The 22,953-nt window shown below is 39.1% G+C and overlaps 2 protein-coding genes across 14 annotated transcripts; both read left to right on the top strand.

Moving 5' to 3' along the window:
- Nucleotides 1-68: 68 nt before the first annotated feature.
- LOC140583997 (uncharacterized) lies at nt 69-18,882 on the top strand. 13 transcript variants are annotated; one of them, XM_072707951.1, is made up of 10 exons: nt 69-117; nt 1,220-1,279; nt 11,510-12,507; nt 14,367-15,411; nt 15,514-15,660; nt 16,268-16,369; nt 16,727-18,055; nt 18,138-18,207; nt 18,308-18,374; nt 18,473-18,882. In XM_072707951.1, the coding sequence occupies exons 4-7, from the start codon at nt 14,377-14,379 to the stop codon at nt 16,955-16,957; spliced, it is 1,515 nt and encodes a 504-aa protein (XP_072564052.1). In that variant the 5' UTR covers nt 69-117; nt 1,220-1,279; nt 11,510-12,507; nt 14,367-14,376; the 3' UTR covers nt 16,958-18,055; nt 18,138-18,207; nt 18,308-18,374; nt 18,473-18,882. The 13 variants fall into 13 exon arrangements, with proteins under 13 accessions (XP_072564052.1, XP_072564053.1, XP_072564047.1 ...); XM_072707952.1 differs by having other exon boundaries at nt 1,220-1,256; XM_072707946.1 differs by having other exon boundaries at nt 1,220-1,256; nt 11,510-11,532; nt 18,446-18,882.
- LOC140583991 (uncharacterized) lies at nt 7,579-10,560 on the top strand. The gene is made up of 5 exons (XM_072707903.1): nt 7,579-7,673; nt 7,861-8,051; nt 8,273-8,472; nt 8,582-8,741; nt 10,366-10,560. Exons 1-5 carry the CDS (start codon nt 7,579-7,581, stop codon nt 10,488-10,490), a joined length of 771 nt encoding a protein of 256 aa, XP_072564004.1. The 3' UTR covers nt 10,491-10,560.
- Nucleotides 18,883-22,953: the final 4,071 nt, after the last annotated feature.

Here is a 22,953-nt window from a genome sequence, read left to right on the forward strand (position 1 = left end):
AGATTTAACTGATGAAAGCATTTTCATTTTAATCATTGTACACTTCCGCCCATAATCCTTTGTGCCACGTGCAGGACACACACGCTTCATGAGTGGACGATCTCCATTTTGTAAGAGGTAAGATTTCTTAATTTGTTCAAATATAAGACACGGTTTAAACAATAACGTATATCGGTTTTGAGTAAAGGTTTTAAACAGTATGATACGTATGATACGTCAAAACAGCCACAGTCAGTTTTTCGAAGCTTTTGTCTCGATGCGGTGGTTTTCAGTTGTGGTTAATGAAGCTAAAGTGACTCAGTCCAGCGACATAACTGTTTTTTCGCGTCATGCTGTCGGAGCCCCGTGACTGTGGCGTTATTTTTGTGCCACTATTCTGAGCGCACGTAAAAAAGAATTTCAGGTGCAAGTGTTGCATTTTGAGGAGAAATTTATTTTGAGTGAAGAAAAGCTAAATTTGAGTGAACAAAATTCATTGCTGCGTGCAAAAAATGTATTTCACCGTTTGCTATTATCCATACACACACACACACACACAATAGCAGCTCCTCTCGCTCAGTTTTTGCATTTGCGCTTGCTCGCAATGTGTTGCTTATACGCTCTCAACATTTCTGCCCGTGCGCGCTCAACTCTTTCTGAACACTGTTATATTTGTGCCACAAAACCAGCCAATCAGCCCTACCCTCAAACGAGGCAGTGGCGAAGGAACGCAGAGTGGCGGAGTTTGAAATATTACTCTTTCTGGGTCACAAAATAAACTTTTAAGATATTTCCATGCGAGAATGTAGCTGTGTAAACTTCAAATATTTGCTTGATTTGTCAAGACATCGCATATTTGCATAAGTGTTCTAACGTTTTGTGTTTGTTTAGAGGCGTTAAGTCAGTGTCAGTGAGTTTATATTTACTGTTAAGAGTAAATATCTCACATGAAAATTTGTAGAATCATTATTAGAAAATAACAGTAAACATCCTTATATGTTTTGAAATGTGTTAATCTATTGGAATGACTGCATATCAAGTGCTCACATTTGCAATTTTGAAAAAAGGGGGAAGAATTATCCCCTTTTTAATCTAATAAAGAGTTTCCTTGTGTTATATAGGAACCTCACCTTTAAAAATTTTTGCATTAATTTAGACATGTCTTTAACAATCTGCGTGTGTTTGTGTAAGTTTTTTATTTTGGAGACTGCTATTAATGATAATGTTGCTTTCCTTTCAGGTAATGGAAGATCCCTCAACTTAAATTCACCTGATCGGTATGTAGACTGTGCATTATAAAGTAAGTTGTGATACCATGTTGTATTAACCCAGCAAACATGCCCATTTGGGCCCCGCATGGGCAGGTGTGGGTTTACTGTGGGCAAGTGTGGGCAGGGCAAACCCACACTAATCCCACGTGGGGCCTATGCGGGTTAGCCCATGCTGGGCCCGCAGCAGTTTTGCCCTTTGGGGCCCCAATGTGGGATTTCTGTGGGCATGCCCACAGTTGGGCTGGCCCACAGTAAACCCACACAGGCCCCCTTTGGGCAAGCCCATGCTGGGCCCAGCAGTTTTGCCCTTTGGGGCCCCCATGTGGGATTTCTGTGGGCAAGCCCACAGTTGGGCTTGCCCACAGAAAACCCGCACAGGCCCTCTGTGAGTAAGCCCATGGAGGGCCTGCAGCAGTTTTGTCTGACAGCCCCTTTCTAATTAGAACTGCACACAGTCACGTACCATAGCATTTAATAATTATTAGTGATTAATGAAATTAATTATTAATAATTCATTATTGTCAACAGCAACATCAATAATTATTATTGTTGTTGATGGTCATTATTAATTAATTGATGATGATGATGGTTATTATTATTATTATTATTATTAATAATGATAGTTTTTGTTATTATTATTATTATTATTATTATTATTATTATTATTATTATTATTATTATTATTGTCATCTAAAGCTGTGTGTCTCATTTTGGCTGTGGGTTAGAAAACAATCCCGTCATAGAGAGTGTTCTGGCCCTGCCATTTATTTTGTGTGGTCACTGGGGACACGTACATTCCCTTCCCTGTGCCCTAGCTTCTGCGATAGGCTCCGAACCCCCAGCGATCCTGAATAAGACACGCGGGTACAGAAGATGGATGGATGGATTGGGGACACGCGCTGGGCGTTTGAGTGCAGCGGGAAGCTCGCGATCTCGAGACAGGCGTTTCGAATCGGAAAGACCGTTAGGAGAGAAACGACAGCGACAGCGATCGCTAATTAAAACAATTATTGGTCATCCCTTGATAGGACGATTTAAAGGTACTCCCTGTGAGTAAAATGTTACATTAATATACATGTTTAGCCGCATTCAGTTTAACCGCATTTTGAGTTGTTGAAAACCACAATGAATGTTAAATTGCGGATCCGTTCTTGTCAGTTCAACGCGTATCCGCTTGATCGGCTAAATATAGGTTATACTTAAATATAAGGTAATGTAAAGTATTAAACGTTCCTTTATATATACACATCTATATTGATGCGCAGTGGTAATGATTTAGGCTACCTTAAGTATATATGTTCAGGTAAATTTTTTGAAGAAAGACACTTTCTAAAATTAAACGAAACTGTAATCATGCATCTCCGCACAAGCAGTAATTCGTCTCACCAGTAAATAGTTATGAATTTCTTTCACATTATCTTTTTATTTTTTATGTGTAGTGTTAGTCATACGTATAACATCTACATACAGTGGGGGGGGGGACACCGACAGGATTCATGGTGTTCATGTGTTTCTTTTAATGACAGCGCAGTCAATAATACAACTGAACTAAACATCAGAACATTTCTTTTTATTACTATTATCCACAAAATGTGCATCTTCAACACCCTGGGAGCGTTTAAAAACCGCAGATATTTTTGTCAGCTTTTCAAGTGGTTGACGCAACATATCTGACGCGCGCTCTCTGTCCGCTGGTGGGAGTGTGCTCACCTGTGTATGCGCGCAAGTGTTTGTGCGCGCGCATCGGGGCCGAACTCCGCCAGGCGCGATACAGAGAGCAGAGGAGAATTATAAACGCCCGACCGTATAGAGACAAAAATGACAAGCTGTTGTGTAAATAATATAAGGTTATTTAGTTTGTTTAATAAAAGGACAATGTTCTATAGGAAAGGTAACCTTAAATGACTTCGGTTGTGATCTGGCGCTATATAGAAAATAAAATTAAATAAAATTAACTTGACCTTCAAGGGGGTGCGCCCGCCCTAATATAATGGTGTGTGTGTGTGTATAGACTGGCAAAAAATGGCTATTATATATATATATACAGTAAAACTGGTCTAAGTCGCCGGCTTGTAACTCGTCAATGTGCACAAGTCGACGCTCAAGCAAAAGTACCGATTTTACCTAATGATGTTTCCTTTAAATTCCTTGTGTAAATCGCCGCTTGTAAGTCGTCAAATTCCCTTAGTCGTCACCTAAATCCCGGTCCCGAACAACACAAATGAATGGATTAAGTCAACACCCCAATCGCTGCATTCCTGCCGCCTGCTTCACACCGCCTGCTTGTCACCACGGCAATGTGGAAATGGGGAATCCCCACCTATCGCACTATATATTTATATTTACTAGTCGGCAAAACGGCGAAATAGACATAAGTAAGTGTATCTCGTCAATTCTCTAAGTCGTCACTTTTAAGCTGGTCCCGCGAGTGTCGACTTAGACCGGTTTTACTGTATATATATATATATTTTTTTTTTTTTTCAGATTGTCTCCACTGGCTGAAGAGTAAGTATTACTCAGTATTACTCTGTCCATAATTAAAAATATTCTTTGTGAATGTCCTTTTATAATATCTATTATATTTTGTCTGTCAAAGTGTTAGTTTAGCTATTTGAAACCTATTCTAAAATCACCTCAGTATTTGCAGCAACCATCCAACATATTTTTGTCCTGTCTCTTTGTGCTTTTGAAGTTCTGCAGAAATTTGCTGTATGTTTTCTACTTTTTTGCCTCAATTCCTGTAGTGTGGTGTGGTGTGAGTTCAGTCACCAAATGGAGGCGTGTACAGAATATTGTTTATGAGCTCCAAACTCCACAAAAAAACGACCTCGAGCCCGACTTTGCTCATCCCAGTGAATCCCTTGGAGCAAATTATGAAGAAACAAGTGATATAGACATAACTTCTGATACCGTCTCAGTAACTGAAGACAACAACATCAACAGCAATGACTTTAAAAATCATGATGACAGATTCAGATTTAGTGGGGAAGATTGTTTCAGTGACAATCATGACAATTGTAATTTTGATGATTTGCCCAATGAACTGCGTCAGTGGGTGGTGGAGTCGGGAGTGACACAAAATGCAGCTGATAGCCTTCTTAAAATTTTAAACAAACACATTCCCACACTTCCAAAATGTTCAAGAACTTTAATCAAAACATCACATTCACATGAGGTGAAAACAATTGATGGTGGGGAATATGTCCATTTCGGCATATTGGAACATTTGCTCAAAAACAAAGAGGGACTGCTATCACAAACTGACAAAGTCATGATGCAGGTGAACATAGATGGGCTGCCATTATTCAAAAGTTCTCCAAAGCAACTTTGGCCAATTTTAGGTAAATTCCCCTTTGAAAGGTACCCATTTGTTATAGGTGTTTTTTGTGGAAACAGCAAACCACGTGATCCCAATCAATATCTGCATGACTTTGTTGAGGAGGTTTTCACTCTGGAACAAGGATTCACTGTAGCTGAGAGGATGTTTCAGTTGTCCCTTGATTGCTTCATTTGTGATGCTCCAGCACGGGCATTCATAAAAATAACAAAAGGGCATGGAGGCTATAGTGGATGTGATCGTTGCATTCAGGAGGGCTCTTATGTGGGGCGTAAAATGGTTTTTCCAGAAACACATGCTAGTCGGAGAACAGATAAATCATTTGCAGAACTGCTTGATGAAAATCATCACAGAGGTCACTCAGTACCAAATAGATTAAATTTGGGTATGGTCTCACAATTTGTGCTGGACTATATGCATGTTGTTTGCCTTGGTGTCACAAGGAAGATGCTCAAATTTTGGATCAAAGGGCACCTGAAATACAGAATGGGCTCCAATAAGATCAATGCAATCTCAGAAAAACTTTTGGGGATGTCACAGTGCATACCTTGTGAGTTTGCACGAAGGCCAAGATCATTATCAAAAGTAGACCGCTGGAAAGCTACTGAGTTTAGGCAGTTTCTTCTGTACACTGGTCCACTGGCACTGAAAGAAGTCCTCCCAACTCCACTTTATATTAACTTCCTTACATTGTCTATAAGCATACATTTGATGCTTTCTCCTACCCTGTGCGCCCATTACTGTGATTACGCAGATAATCTATTGAAGTACTTCCTTAGACAATTCAGGATGTTGTATGGGGTTGAGGAGATGGTGTACAATGTTCACTGTTTGTGTCATCTGGCAGATGATGTCAGAAGGTTTGGACCATTAGACCATGTGTCCGCATTTCCTTTTGAAAACTTCTTGGGCCACCTTAAAAGAAAGGTCAGAAAGTCACAACACATTCTCCAGCAAATAACAAATGTTGTAGAGAGGCAGTATACTGAACAGAAGAAATCAAATTACCACCCAGATAAACTTGGTGGAAAGCACTCAAATGGACCAACAGTGCCACATCTTGCTTCAGCCACGCAATACAAGAGGGCCACAGTTCAAAATGCTGTCATAAAATGTAAGAGGGGAGACAACTGTGTGATGATTGGTGGACAACTTGGTTTGGTTGAAAATATCTTGTATGATACCACCACAGATGAAACTTTCATTCTTTTGAGATGGTTTTTAGATCTGGCCCCACTGTACACAGAACCAATTAATTCACAAGACATTGGTATCCACACTGTTTCTGAGCTTGACACAGAGGTCAAAGTGTACAAGCTTTCTGATGTTGAGAAAAAATATGTTCTGCTCCCGCTTGGATTTGGATGGGCAGCAACCCCATTGCTGCATTTGTATTAGAATCCTGTATTTAAGTATTGTATGTGTTTGTGTACCTGCCTGTTTTAATCCCTTGTTCAGGAAGTTTCAATACAATCATTTTAAGCATTTTACTTTTTTATGTTCAACAGTAGCTATTTATAGTGGTTTGTTATGATAGAGGTTATAAGTAAACCCTAGTAGGTTAGGCACCAAGTGAAGCAGCTGAACAGATTTTTATCAGTTCTTCCTTCGGCTCACTACGTTATTATTTAGTCTTTTTTGTTTTAAGCTGTCATAAGTGTCAGCATCTTTGTTAGTGAGCACTACAGTTTATGCTTTTGTTGGTTGTGTGTGTGATCTTTTTTTAAATCACAACCAAATGCCATGTTATTGTTTTCAGTTGTATTGTATGTTGGACTAATTATTTGAAAATAACTTGAAATTATTGAACAGACTGAGAAACAAATTACTACAATGTATACAGATTATATATAAGTATGCAATAAACATTTGAATTTTGTTTAAATTACTTTGTTTTAAAAATGTGTTGGTTTTTTAAACTGTTTTCATTGTCATTGTTAAAGTTATTGCATTTCCTTTTTAGAGATATTACAGTGGATGATCAGAAGTTATTCTACTTTTAAATGTTCATCTTTTTAAATGTACAATATAAAATAATCATTAATAACGTCTTTTCTTCATTACATAAGATGAACTCACCATTTTTCCATGTCGTGGATTTCTTGGGACGGGGAGAGGTGGAAGTTGTAAGCAGTATGTGGATGGCTGGAGAGGACACTTGCTATTGGCCTCCATATAAATTCCCCAATTATATAAAGCGAGCTCAGATGCAGCATGAAAAACCAGGAGCTGACTGGGAAATATATAAAGTACGCTCACTCTTCAAAACATGTAAGTAATTTTGATAATGTTGTTGTTATATTTGAGGTGCACTCACTGCAGCAGTACCCTTTGGAAATAGTGCCAGTGCTATTTCTTCCAAGCCCAGTTTGTACCCCTACCATAACTTATAGGCTGATTGGGCAATAGGTACATGAAGTTGCGTCAGGGTACCGAGGATTAATCTGTAGTTCGATAGAGGGCAGAGCTTGCACAAAAGAGGGTCCCTGTGTTTAACATTTGCATTTACATTTATTGCATTTAGCAGACACCCTCAGCCATAGACATAAGTGCTTAGAAGTCTCAACTCACAACAGAGGCCCCTGATCATACATTGTGAGTGGTATTTGTTCCAAATCACAGAGCAATTGTTAGTGTACACAGTCAAGAGGTCCACAAACAGCTAATCACTGTAGTTCATGAATGACAGATGTGTTTTATGATCTATTGTGACCATTAGCTAAAAGTTTAACAAAATTACATATCTTTTAAAATTTAGTCTAGAACAAATTTCATACTGCTCCACCTTAGAATGTCTAAGACAGGGGTCATGTTGGTGACCCCTGGTCTAAGAGTGCCTAAAGAATTGTCATTTGTAAAAACATGACAACAGAAGTTCATCATGGTTGTGCCAATCAAAACATCCCTGAAAACTGCAATTTTTGTCTTCTATAGTAGACAAAAAAGTTGTCTCTGCCTTTTTAGCCTTCTTTCGGGCCTTCATATAATCATATGAAGGCCCGAAAGAAGGCTAAAAAGGCAGAGACAACTTCTTGTCTCAATTCTGACAGTGACAGAATACTAGGGAAGTCTAATCGAATAAGGCAGTGAGTCTCTGTTTTTGCATTGATTATTTGGTAACGCTTTACATTAACTGAATCTTCATAATGCCTTTATAATCCATTCATAGAACATTCAGTGCACATTCATAATGCATTCATAAGCAGCATCTAAGTATTCCGTAACACCCTAACAAATCTTATTTTGTAACAAGTTGATTTTCATTTCCACCAGACCAAACTCACGGTACTCAGAGTACCAGTCTTCTGAAGAAGAAAATATTATCAAACCTCGGAGGCGTGCTGTACCCATTCCACCATCCCCCCCAGTCCCACCATCTCCACCAACCCCACCAACTCCACCTGCCCCACCAACTCCACAAGCCTCTTCAATGGTCAGCTTATCAAGAAGGCCTACAGTTACTCGTAAGTAGTGATGGCCAAAACGACGCTTCATGAACCATATGCAGTATGGTTTGCTTTGGGGTATGCTTTGAGCCCTTTTTTGAACAGAGCACCACCTAAAACACATAGAGCCTACAAACAACTTTTCACATTTCAGGAGTAAATGCCATGCTTGCTATGCTTACTATTGTGATAGCACCATGAGCTTCTATATATAAAGTTATCACTTACTGTGTCAACAGCAACTGAACTGCACATAATAAGTCAGCTGGAACATCTTAAAGAAGAGGTGGCTGTTGTCAAGCAGCTGTTGTTATCGCTGACAAATTGCACCTCTCCAGCTGCAGTCCTGCCAGAGGGCATATGTTTTCCACTGAACAACTTGCAGGACCTAGAAATGGTGGAAAATAGGCTTAAGGAGGAGGCCTGCTACAGGGAAATGGTACATTTGGTTTTCTCAGATGCCATGTTCCATCACAAGTTTATTACATTTTCCATTACAGTTTGTTGCTGTCTTGTGAATACACTAATATATTATTACATCAATTTAGGTAAAGTATCTGGCAACAATTGGGGGTCCCAACCCATCTTCCAACACAAGACGCATCCTTTTGCGCATGCTAACCACCCCACTGGCCCTGCAGTTGTGCTGGCGGGGCTCTGGCCAGAAGGTGGCCTTTGGGGAGATGCTGGTCTGCAGAGCAGTCATAGGTACAGTATATAATGTTCATATGCAATTAGACCCTAAGAAGGAGAACAAAATCAAATCTTGAATTTAATTGTAAAGCCCAAATTACAGAATATTTTGTGACTAGGAAATACAGCATACAAGTTTTGTGTTTCAGATTACACTAGAAAATAAAGGCATGATGGTATTTCATAAAGAGATCAGCCTGGCAAGTTAACTTAAGATCAAGTTAAAATTTGAGTTCTGCTCCAAAGCTATTTTAAAGGCTCCACCTGTGACTTAACTAGACTAGACCTTTTGCAACTGACATTTTAGCTTACCCTAAAGCAGAGGTCACCAACTCCGGTCCTGGAAGGCTACTATCCAGTAAGTTTTCTACCCTACCTGGCTTCTGATGAGCTACACTAGTTCTCAGGTAAATACCAGGAGCAGGTGTGGCTCATCAGAAGTCAGGTAGGATAGAAAACTTACTGGATAGTAGCCTTCCAGGACCAGAGTTGGTGACCCCTGCCCTAAAGCCCTTTTCATCCATTCATCCAAAAAGTTGGAGTCATCCAAACTATGGAACCAGATTATCTAAACTCAGGAACTAAACTAGGAGCTAAAAGTTTCTTTTACATATTCCTGTTTCTGGAATCTGAAGTAGGGTAGGCAAATTACAAAAACAAAAAGTTTTTACAAATGAGGATGTACTGTTCTCCCTACATGTTTTATACTCCTAGTACGTAATTAACGTAGTCAGTCAGCTCCAGCCAAACTCGAATTTCACGACCCAGGAATTGAGCGTCTTGCTCCTTTATTAACAATGCTGCATGACGGGTGAAATTTTACGAGTAAAACTGTAACACAGAAAAAAGAAAGAAAAGTTTTTTTTAGTTTTCGCATTAAAGCCAGTAAATAACTACAGTAGTATAAAGTTAAAATAAAGTGCTGACACTAAATATTCATAAACACGATTATGATGCCAATGTGGTTGTCAATTAACATAAAACGTTTTACAAGTTAGCGCTATCACAACCGTTTAGTTACCTTCTATGCTAATAATCACAAATCGATCGAAACCATACATAAGAAACACATTCAGATCATTTACACATTATCATTCTAAGTAACAATAACCAAAACTTACAGTCATTGCTTTCGAAAGCGCTGGAAAAGTTTAAGATAAAGACAAACTTTCTAACAAGCACATCCCTGCCGCGCTTCACTCCAGGTTGCTTAAGGGCTAAGCTTATGCATCCCAGAACGCATTGCATGTCCAACCACCCCCCCGTCAAAATGAAAGTCGCGCAAACAAGATCAAGTTGTATTGCTTTTAAACCTCAACAAAACATGAACTCCCATGAATTACCGCTAACTTTATAATTCAAGTTACCAAAAATCATCACAACACTTTTGAATCCGAGGGCAGAACAGAGGAAAAACACTGACTCACCATGTTATTTATAAATTATTTCACTCATTCACTCACAGGGCTCTCAGGGTTGTTCTCTAGCTCAATCAACTGCAGCTGTCTCTCTCTCAACAACAAAGCCCTGGGAAACTACCTAACAGTAGGGAAAACACAAGTATATACTTTGCACTTGGACAACCTCTTTTTTTTCTTTTTTTACATTAGCATTTCAGGTGTTCTTTTTTGTCAATTAGATGCTGTGACAAAAAGTAACCGGGCCACAGCCTCAGAGGCCGAATCTTCCATTAAAACATGGCTGCGGAATGCTAGAGACCGGGATGGAGGAAGGAGCAAAAGGACACTGAGAGGATTAATTTAATATAGATTATGTATGTATGTAATGTTATGTGCTCATTGTTATGTTTAATAAAAAAATATTTTGTACTCAATCCACATACTCAGTTTTGTATTCAATTTTCAATGTTTACTTCTTTTAACTTATGTGAACAGATGTGTTTGAAACATATTACTTGTAGTTTATTACTGCTACTATCAATAAGTGCAAATATTCTGCATACACTTTAATAATAATGTTCTGGTATACTGCCAGTATAGGACCAAACTAATTTTGTTATTTCTTAAAGACCCACAGAGCATGCCCAAGGGGACACTGGAGCACTGTGGCTTCATAGCTTTCCTCCCTCCCAATGTCTCCACAGTAGGCCCACAGTATGCCCAATGTACGTGTCCGCAGTACAACCCACATGTGTCCAGTGTGCCCTCAGTTTGCCCACAGTATGCCCAATGTGTCCGCCGTACAACCCACTTGTGTCCAGTGTGCCCACAGTTCACCCACAGTATGCCCAATGTGCCTACAGTACACCCCACAGTGTGCCCACAGTATGCCCACAGGGGAGCATCCAGCAGGCCAAAAAATGCAGGGCATGTACGTGTAGGCTGGCCCAAAGTGTGGGCATAGTGTGGGCCCACAATGGGCTCCAATGAGGCCCACTTTGCTTAGTGTGGGCAGCCCACAATGGCCCCACAAGGGCCCCACAGTGTGAGGCCCACACGTGCCCCGCATTTCACGCCGGTAATGGGGCCCACAGCGGGCTGCCCGCAGTGGCCCCACACGGGCCCCAAAGGGGCATGTTTGCTGGGAAATTAAACTAATGGTTTTGAAATTGAAGCAGCAGAAAATTATCAAGTTGACCCCACTTAATCTAACGTATTTGTTTTTGTAAAAATAATAAATAGAAAATAATTGCTTATTATTTGTAGGATTTTTTTTCTTCTTCTCTATAATCTCAACATCAAATGTGTATAGATACCCATGCTCTTACATTTGTCATGAAAAACTATTTAGATTCTTACATATATATTTTTCCATCACTTTAGGACCTGGCAAATGGGATGGCAGTGTAAGATATGCAAATCTTTTTCTACTACAAAGGGGAATCTACTACGTCATTACAGATTACAACACGCAACATTTGGTCGTGGACAGCACCAGCCATGTCTGTATGGCAGTTGTCCTTGCACATTTAAAACACAAGGAGCCCTTCGCACACATTTGTCCAGATACCATGCTGCTGAAGAGAGTCCAAGGCCTGGAGTGATCACTGCATTTAAGTGTTTGGCTTGCACTGCTTTTTGCTCTACTCAGAAGGACTATTTTCAACATATAGGAAATCACTTGAAGAGACACGAAACTGTATTTTGCGTTTTTAATGGATGTGACTTTCGCACAAATATATACAATACATTTCTAAAGCACAAAGGCAGGAGACATACATGTTGCTCCTTAACTGATTTTAAGAAAGAAGTCTTGGAAAGTCATCCTAGTCAGAACACTGACCATTCTGATGTCCCTGAACTCAACAGTGATGAATGCTCTAGTGATGTTGATCCAGAAAGTGCATCTTGTACTGTTCTTCAAGGACTGGGCTTACTTCTACTCAAGTTAGAAAGCACTTATAATGTTTCAGTGAGGTGCATTGATGCTTTGGTTGAAGATCTGTTCTATATTTCTTCTTCAGCATCTGTAGAGGCAGTTAAAAATATAATTGATTCAGCACTGAAATCTAACAAATGCACAGTTGACCACACTATCATAAAGGACTTGGCTGAACAGTTGTGCCGCTCTCATCCCATTAGCAGAGCTCTTGGAGCAGGCGGGCCACTTGGTTCAGCTTTTAAGAGAAATAAGTATTTTAAGGAGCATTTCCAGTTTGTGGATCCTATTGAATATATTCTTGATGCTGAACAAAAAAAGAGCTTTCAATATGTACCAGTTCTAAAGACTTTGCAAGAAGTACTGAAGAACAAAGATATTGCAGTGGAAGCCTTTTCGAGGTGCTCAAGTAGCACTGGGCATTTTAAGTCCATTTTTGATGGTAGGTGTTTTAAGGACAATGACTTCTATGCTGTAGAAGAAACAAGACTCTCAATAATAATTTATGTTGATGATTTTGAGGTGTGTAACCCATTAGGAACCTCTCGAAAAAAACATAAAATAACTGCAGTTTATTGGGTTTTGGCCAATTTGCCATTGAGATTACAGTCTGCCTTAACATCAATACAACTAGCTTTACTTTGCAAATCTGTTGATGTGAAACAGTTTGAATACAAAGTAGTATTGGATCCACTTTTGAAAGATCTTGTCACTCTTGAACAGGAGGGGGTTTTTATTTCATGTTTAGGGAGAAATATTAAAGGCGCCCTACACTGTGTTGTAGCCGATAACCTTGGTGCTCATGCAATTAGTGGACTTGTTGAAAGTTTTAACGGGCCATATGTTTGTAGATTCTGCCTTGGACATTCTTCAGAGTACCAGACATATGAAGTACGGTCTGGGGTCTTCCCACTTCGAAAAAAGGATGACTATGTTTTACACGTGCAAGCTGTCAAAGAAAATCCAAATTTAGTGCCTCATTTTGGCTTAAAGCGGTCATGTCCATTAACTGATCAACTTAATAATTTTCACTTTGTGTCTGGATACCCACCAGATGTCCTTCATGACCTTTTTGAGGGAATAGTGCCAAGAGAGTTAGCATTGTGTTTTCAAGTGTTTTTGAAGAAGCACTACTTCAGTTTGACTGAACTGAATAATATAATCACACGTTTTCCATATAAGGGCTCAGACAAATTGAACAGTCCACAAGCAATCCCTTCAAATTTTGCTGGTCGCAAAACTATAGGAGGAAATGCTCATGAAAACTGGGCCCTAATACGTTTGTTACCTCTCCTTGTTGGTTTACGTGTACCTGAAGATGATCCTGTTTGGCAACTTCTTCTGACTTTGAAGGACATTGTTGAGTTAGTGGTTGCCCCTGTTCACACAACACAAAGTATTGCCTACCTTGAATTTAAAATATCTGAACATCGTATCAGATATTTGGAAGTTTTTCCTGATCAAAGGCTCACACCAAAACACCATTTTTTGGAGCACTACCCTGCTTTAATAGAAAAATATGGGCCATTGGTTGGAGTATGGACAATGCGCTTTGAGGCAAAACACAGATTTTTCAAGCAAGTTGTGAGACACACTAACAATTTCAAAAATGTGTTGCTGACCCTTTCTACAAGGCATCAAATGATGATGACATACCACATGCAATCAAAAGAGGTGAAACCTGCCCTGCTTGTCACAAAAATATCCAGAATGCCTGTAGATGTGCTGCATCCAGACATACAGGCAGATTTAAGAGCAAGATCACCATCTCTGACTTGTGTGCAGCTTGCCACCACTGTCACCTACAGTGGAACAAGATACACTGCTGGGATGATCCTGTCTAATGGTTCAACATGTGGACTACCAGACTTTGCTGAGATAATACAGATAGTCGTTTTGGACAATTGTGTATATTTCATTGTGAAGTTACTTGCTGCATGGTATGTAGAGCATCTGAGATCTTTTCAACTGGAGGACACTGGCAAGATCAGTCTTTTGGAGCAGCAGAAACTTGGTGACATGTGGCCCTTGGCTTCTTACAATGTGGGAAGAAAACGCTTGGTAACCCTGAAACGTTACATCTGCTGTGAATAATAGGTAAAAAAAAAACCAAAACGACAACAACAAAAACTTGATAACATGTACATCTCCCAAGTATTTGTTTTTTGCAACATTTGGTGTGTTGAAGTGTGCTTTTTGTTTTATAGTTTTATATCTCTACTATTGTATAAATGAAAAGTAATAACTAATTTTATTTAATTGAAGGGAAATTTAACTCTGCCCATTTACATTTTATTCTAGGTTGAACGAGATGGAGGCAAAGCTTCGTGTAATTATTGATGACCAAATCGAGAAGTTGGTTCTTCCATCAGGGATCCCACCAACATTGGAGGAGCTGCAGAGTGTTGTGAAGGATACTTTTGGGATTTCAAATGACTTCAGTCTTCAGTATTTTGACCCAGAATTTCAGGACTACTTCACTCTTCACAGAGCTGACCAGATAAAAGACAAAGACACTGTGAAGGTTGTTGGCATCACCCCGGTCATCCTAAGCTTGACTCCGGTTGATGACAGTTTTGGCAGCCCCTCTGGCCAACTGTCTGACTATGAGTCCTCATATGCTGAGTCAATTGTATCCAATGCAGACTCTGCTGCAACCACTTCTTCTCAGGACACCATTATTCTCAAAAGGCAGAAAACCACAGAACGTTGTGAGCCCTGGCCAAAACAGTTTCCCATTCCACAGTTTGCATATGAAACTGAGATGTACCTGGAAAGAGCCAATGAGGAGTATAAAAAGAATGGAAATCTTCTGCCCACCTCCAAAGTAAAGACTGATATTTTTGAGAAGTTGGCTGAAACTGTATTTACATTTACAGCCTATCCTTCAAGTGCACAGGTTAGTTATGTTGCTGAGGCACTTGTGACAAAATACCCTTGTCTCAAGGAACCTGGCTCTTTCTCAGGTTATTATGGTTGGCAACAAAGCATCAAATACAAGATGGCCAATTATCGTACAAAACTTAGAGGGTTTGGTGTTCCTGAGTTGACATGCAATGCCATGAAACACAAGAGTCCAGGTGACCAGAAGTCTGCAAATAAAGTGAAAAAGCCTCGGAAAGCAGAGGTAAATTACCTTCCGCCATATCCAGCAGGTGAAGATGAGGACAGTCAAGAAGAAGAGAGAATTCAGTTGCTTACTGAAGTCAAGAAAAGAGACAACAACAAAGTGATAAAAGAAAAAATGGCTAAAACATTTGCACATAGACGACATGAAATTGTCAACCTGTCCCCCAGCATTGAAGACATCAAAGCCAGATGGCCAGCTTTGTTTGAGGCATCTCATGTGAGTTCCAAATTCATTTTGGGTAGGCTTTTGGGTTTTTTTAATGTAATCTTTCAAGCTTCAAATAATTTGAGGCTTTATCGTGTTTTATTTGTCATTCAGCTGCAGGATGAGTTCTACAGGATCACCCTGGTACACCTTGAACCCAAATTCATGTCCATGCTGGATGAGTACACTCCCAAACTGTTGGCCCTTTTCCATTCCAAGGGGGGAGCCATGGGATTGAAGTTGCAGGCTATCATAGCCAAGGTATTTTCCACAGACATTTCAGCTTGTAATTTTATTTAAAGAATTATTTTGTCAAATTTCAAGAGTCATTTGCATGGTGCATAGCTCCACTAACTTGTTTGCATGTTTTTGTCAGTGCAAGAGGACGTCACTGATATAATTAACAACACAATTATGGGTTTCATGTTTTAATTGTATTTTAAATACATGTCTGTTCTTAGTAAAAAAAAAACCCAAAAAACCCCACAAGTACAGGTATTGCTGGGGTTTTGTTTTTTCCCAAGAAGGAAAAACCCTTTCTGACAATCATAAACTAAATTAAATAAAAAACTAAATGACTAAATTAAATTAATTTACTAAAACGACACATTTAAAGATTGAAGCATACAACTTGTTGAAGCATACAACTTGGAATTGTCTTTACCTATATAATGTTGACAATACCGTTTTGTTGACTGTCAGCACCCAGGCATGTGCATTAACATCAGCTACTTATCCCACATAATGTTCCATGTGATGATAATTTGATATTTAACAGTTTTTTTTAATACTGCCAATTCTCACAGTTTTGTCTTAATAAATGGTCACTTATCTGATGGTAATTTTTGGAATTCTTGCTCATTTTCAGTCACCAAGCAATCCTAGCAATAACATAACCAGAAATCTGGTTATTCAGTGCTTGATGGTGTACCTTGGGGAGTCCATTGATCAACTGATCAAAGAGTACAGTGTAAGTGTTGAAGTAGAAACATTATTCTGTTTTTGTTATTCATATGTGTTTGTGTATGTGTTTGTCAATTTTCAAATAATTTGAGATATTATCATGTTTTATTTGTCATTCAGCTACAGGATGTGTCCAGGAAATACAATTGTGTATATAATGTAGTTGCAGTTTGTCAGGACTAAAGACTGGCTAATATGACATGGTGAACAAGTCCTGTGGTTAAAGAATGCCTGCCTGTTGCTTAAAACATTGTGTTGTATGCCGAATGTTTCTTGCCCATAGACTACATGTTGCTATACTGTTCCTTTATAATATTCAAGTGTGCAATTACAGTCAGAAAAACCCATGTGTTTGTTGTTTCAGGATGCTGATGAGGACAGTGTGTCACAAGATCTTTCTGAACAGAGGATGAAAATCTACAAAATCAAGGCTGTTGGATCTGAGGAGGATGACATTGGCATTGTGCTGGAGGGTGTGAGAGTTATGCCTGAGAGAGATGGAGAATACCGCTTTTGTCAAAGTGACAGGTTGGGTCAAAGGTCACAAAGGTCAAATAAATCAAAAAGTGACAGGTCCGGGCTGCAAGCCAGGTGACGTCATGAGCTAGTGCGAGGTGGCAATTTTTTTTGGCTGTGAGCGAGTTGAGCGTTGGGATAGGGGTTTATTTGTATATAGTTTATTTATTTATTATAATTATTATAATTTAATTATTTATTATTTAATTATTTATTATTTAATTATTATTTATTTTTATTTGAGTAGAGTGAATTGTGTGCTTATGAGTGTGGTTTTTTGTGGGAATAGCCCCGTGCTACGAGGGTGCCGAGCAGGGGGACTGAGCAGGGGGGTTGGTGCGTTAAGGTCTCAAACACTGGGTCTGAGTGGGGTGGGTTACCTGATGGAGTGTGAGCGTACGCTGTACCGTGGTAAGGTCCCGGGCTTTGGAGAATCCGTGGAAAAGGGCTCGGAGAGAGCGATGCTGTGTCTGCTGCGGTACCGTGGTAAGGTCCCGTGGCTTTGGATAATCCGCAAAGGACTCGGAGAGAGCGATGCCGGAGAGCTGAGAGTTGTGCTGCGCGAGACTGAAAGAAACCCTGTGAGAATGAACAAGTTGGAGCTAAGAATGAGAGGAGGAGTTGGGTCTGACGCTATCCTCCTCCAATGAACGCTTAGCGGCAGTTTGAGTGTGTGTGTGTGTGTGTGTGTGCGTGAAAGCCGACACTCCCCTGCAGCAGTAGCAGTTTGGCCTTGTGTGGTAGAAAAACTTGTGTTTTTCCTCATGCAACCTATGTACATCCCGATAGGTCAAATCCCGGTCAAACTGTAATTTGGGTCACACATCAAGTTGGACATTTTGTATTCCAGTAAATCTTGTTTGAAATTGTGTCTTTTGCCCCCCCGAGGGCCACACATCAAGTTTGACATTTTGTATTTCAGTAAATCTTGTTTGAAGTTTTGTCTTTTCCCCCGACTCCCCCCATACCGTCTGTGTAGTTAAAACGTACATCGAAATAGACATCAGATAAAACTTGACAGGACGTATATTTCTCCTTAAAGAATCCTAATAAGTAACCAACCGCAGATATTTTTAGTATGCCGAGCAGGGATTCCCTCCTTTGGTAGACACAAGTACCCAGTATCATCAAGGCCTTGCCCTACTGGAAAGAGAAAACTACACGGGACCTGCATAGAGTAAGTATATTATTTCTTTTACGCGTGTTTTATGATAAACACCATACAATAAAATAACTTAAAATAATTATTTTATTTTTAGAGATTCAGCTATTTTGGGTTTGTTTTTTTTTTTCTCTACGGGAGACGCTGCGGATAGAAAACTCCATATAGTGAGTATATTATTTCTTTTATACGTATAATAAAAACGCTATTCATTAAAAATAACTTATTCTAAAACAAAATAACTTAAAATAATTATTTTATTTTTAGAGATTCAGCTATTTTTTGTTTGTTTTTTTTCTCTACGGGAGACGGTGCGGATAGAAAACTCCATATAGTGAGTATATTATTTCTTTTATACGTATAATAAAAACGCTATTCATTAAAAATAACTTATTCTAATAATAGGTATTCTCTGTTTTTTCTATGTACAAGAGAGACGGGGCGGACCGGTCAAGAGAAAATCTACGCAAGACCTGAATCAGCAGTTATGGACGGAGCAACACCCCTTCCTATACCCGAAGCGTTATTAAATGAAACAGACAACAACAAAAACGCTAATAATGAAAATGATGCGGTTTACTTTGCTCAACACGACTCGCCACCCGCGGCGTCTGGTGACGCGACGGCCCAAGAGCCCTGTTTGCTACCATCCTTAGAGACATTATTAATAACCTTCCTGTGCTGATAGGGTCGGCACCGACCCATTTTTAAGTTTAACATGCATAAAAGCACCACATATATTTGTGCATACTCTTAAAACAAAAGGCTCCATATTGAACCTTTTAGCTTGGTACATATATGACACTCCTTGGACATTCTCAATTAAAAGACATGGCACCTTTTTGAAGGCAATGGTTATATTTCCTCTGGTTAGAACCCCTATAGTTCTATATAGCACACCCAAGAACCTTTTTTTCGAAATATATGCTGCATCAAAGCTTTTTGACTTTGTCAGGAATCTCTATTTAAACTAAATAAATTAAAACAAAATCAAGGTAAGGCATCCCCACACATGTAAGGTAAGATAAGACCAGTTCAGTTTATTTATATAATTCTCTAGAGGTTTATTTTATCATTATTTTTTATTGAAAACGAGAGGAATGCTGTCAAAAAAAAAGGTCCAGAAAGCCACACCAAAAATATTAAAACCAATCTTTTCATGGATAAGGAAGCATAACAAGGTAACCAAGAAGTAAGAAACAAATTGGATGATAAATAATTGTTTTGAGGGTATCTTATGGCTGATGTAAGACACGTGCTGCTTGACACCGACCCGTCTAACATAAGAGACAGGAACAGAAAGCTAACATAGGCCGAAGGTTAAGCGTGTTAAATGAAAGGCAGCGGGATAATTCCCCATAATGCCGCACTATAACAAAATCAAACGCGACGTGAAAACGTTTAATAGACCTCAATAAAAATGTCAGGGACGTCTACGACAAACGCAGATTGTTGCCTAGTGGGGAAACTGCCTTTTGGATACCGAAATGTAAAACTAGCAGCATCGCAAAAGGGTGTTGTAAGTCTTTAAAAATATTTCATCGAATGAATTTGTTAATGTAACATGAAAGTTTTTTCAAAGTAAGATGTACAGATGTCTTAAAATGTAACATATAAAAGTTTTTTCAAAGTAAGATGTACAGATATTTTAAAATGTAATATGAAAGCTTTTCAAAGTAAGACGTACAGATGTTTTAAAATGTTCGGGTGTTTTATTTTCTAGACGCGTTGTACAAAAACGTTTTGTTACGTGTATGCAGCGCAAGCGTGTTTGTACAAAGTTATATGCATTCATTTTGCGAATCGGTTTTGAAATCTAATATATGAACGTGGCTTTTATTTTACAAAAACAAAGTTGCAAAAAATTTGTAGGCTCTTTATCAAAGCAGATTTTGTTAACATAACATGAAGTTTTTTTTATTTTCAAAGTTGCACAATGGTTTTAAAATGTAACATGTATACGTGTGTTTTATTTTTCAAACTTGTACAAAAATGTTTGAGTACATTTATCAAATGAGTTTTAAAATGTAACATGTACAGGTGTTTTATTATTCAAAATAAAAGTTGTACATACATTTTGTTATATGTATGCAGCACGGTCATGTTTTTAAAATGTGCTAATATTTGCGGGATGGTGGGAATAAAGTGTATTTAAAGGGGTACCTCTCGTGGAATCTACCAATCTTTAGCAGCTTTTGAAACCTGAGCCAGACGGGGACTGGGGTGTTTAACCGTGAGACTCGACACCGAGCTACGCATTAGATCCTTACTTCAGCAATGGTCCCCATGTACCCAGTGTAGGGTCAGGTCCATCGCAAGAGAATGTCTCCGCCGTGAAAGAACGATCCGCCAGCATTTTGTGTATCAACGAATCTGTAACCATTCTTTCCATTCATTATATGCTGAGTTTTCCAAAATTGTTTTTTAGCTGAAGCATCAAAAGCTGTAACTTCGAGTGCACCTGGTTTAATAGCATTTTATTTATAACAGTAGGAGCTTGTAAACTGCATTTAGCAGTCGCATTAAAACACATTAAAAACTTTAAAGAATAAAGCCTTAGTTATTTTTAATAAAGACGGCTTTCTAGTAAATGGTTTTCCTACAAGGTGACCCCGCGGCCTATACTTAAGACATCCGGGCGCCTGATTTGAGATGTTTACTGAGGACGGTATGTTAAGTTAACAGTGGTGACCGAGCTGCACCGTGTTTGACTCTTAATGAAACTTAGACCTAATTCAACAGAACCAGTCGTCATCCACTTTGCAGTGAGATTTCTGAGCGAAATGTGAACAGAGATTCATTTTCTTACTTTACTACTTACCGGATAACAAGGGAAATGGCAGCGGCAATAACCTACACAGTTATTTGTTCCTTCCATATGTATATATGTAGCACCGCAGAACGTTTTGCACTTTTTTTGCACTATTTGTTTATTGTTTGTTGTGTGTTCTACGTGCATGTTTGCACTGGAGGATCTGCTTTTTATTCTCATTGTACATGTGTATAGTGACAATAAAAAGGCATTTCATTCATTCATAATATGTCGGACACAATGGCTCTGAGCACGATGGAGTCCGCGGTGAGGCGCACGAGCTGCTAGCTGATGTAATTCTGCGAACGGTCCGGGCTCTGACATTCTTAAGGTGCGGCTATCTATCCCCGAGACACTTTAGCCAGGATCGTGTATATTTGCGCTTATTAATGCTGCAATGTCAGGGTTTTGCTGACTCTTATAGGAAGCTGGCTAGCAATAACATTTTTTAGCTGGTCTTTTTCATTTAGTACATACACGGTTTAGAAGAAAATCTAATCACCATTAAAAAAATAAATAAATAAACGTACAAAACTATTGAAATCCCCCAGAAGCATGTGCATATTTTTCTGGTTTGCATGTTGTGTGTGTGTGTGTGTGTGTGTGTGTGTAGTTACCTAAGCACAGTCGGCCTAGTGTTTGATAGGTGATGGAGAAGCGTATGGTCGTGGGGACAATAAACTACATGCGCCTATGCCAACATGTGTTTAAGTATAGCGACGAACATGGACGCTTTCTTTAACGTAAAACAGTTAAAGGCTCATTCGGTTTTGTTTACATTTTTATTTTTTTTTTCATTTCAAGTAGCCTCTAATCACCTTACATTAGTTCTGATTTACTGTAGTCACCAATCAGAGTATTTTAAAACAATGGCACTGAAATGTCACCACATGTTAAAGCTAACAAAGTAACATGATTATATCAGCGGAACAAACCAGTCGCCGGTACGTATAGACAGATCATGTGTTGCTCAACAATCGACAGCATTTTGAAATCTATTTGTATTTAGACAAATATATTGGGAATAAAGCGTTGTGTTTTAAAAGGCAGACATTGAGGTAGAATTTAAATTGGTCACAATTGTATTTTTTTCCGCAGCTAGAAGTGTCGGCTGAGGCTGATTTTAATTGGCATGTCAGTTTAGGATTCTTGCAGTAGAAGTTATGTAGTGAATTGCGGTACTCTGAAATGAAGTGATATGTGTATTAGAATCGTGAAGCGTCATCTTCCTTTGTTTTAGGTTCACCCCGGGCATTTTATGAATTGTAATGTAATGTCAGACAGTGTGTGATGAATTTCTGAAGGCCTGTTATAGGCCTATATGACAATTTCGTGGAAACGTCTCATGGAAAAATGTAGTTGCAGTTTGTCAGGACTAAAGACTGGCTAATATGACATGGTGAACAAGTCCTGTGGTTAAAGAATGCCTGCCTGTTGCTTAAAACATTGTGTTGTATGCCGAATGTTTCTTGCCCATAGACTACATGTTGCTATACTGTTCCTTTATAATATTCAAGTATTATTTTTTAAATCATTTAATGAAATAGGTAAATACCTCATCATTGATGACTATGGTCAACCTGAGTGACAAGTAACCCGTCCTGGACAGAGGTTTCTTCAAGGCCTGTGGTGGGAACCCCATGGTGTAGGATTAAGAGAAAGAATACAGGGAGTGGTACAAATGAGCAGTTGTCCTGCCCCCTTTTACTCATTTTGGATGCTTAAATTACTAAATTGTGATTTTAATGCTAATCTGTATGATTCTATGGTCTGAGCGAGTCTCCAGTACTACATGAATGGTAAACTTAAAAACTCTACTTCTCTTAGCTTAATGATATTTTCTTTTACTGTGTACGATTGGTAGAAATGAAAATCGTGATTTGTCTCTCAGCTTGTGTGTGTGTGTGTGTGTGCATGCGGTGTGTCAACAATGGCAATTAATCACTAAATTCTAAACAAACCCACATATAAAACCCCCTCCCCACCCTCCCCAGACACCTATAAAACACAGCATTCTTGCTCTCACCCCCCACTCATTTTGTGAAAAAGCATGTCTGTTGCCAAGACTACAGCTCGTGTCTTGAGTCGTACATACTATGAC

Source organism: Paramormyrops kingsleyae, unplaced genomic scaffold, assembly GCF_048594095.1.
Source record: "Paramormyrops kingsleyae isolate MSU_618 unplaced genomic scaffold, PKINGS_0.4 ups29, whole genome shotgun sequence".
NCBI classification, from domain to species: Eukaryota; Metazoa; Chordata; class Actinopteri; order Osteoglossiformes; family Mormyridae; genus Paramormyrops; species Paramormyrops kingsleyae.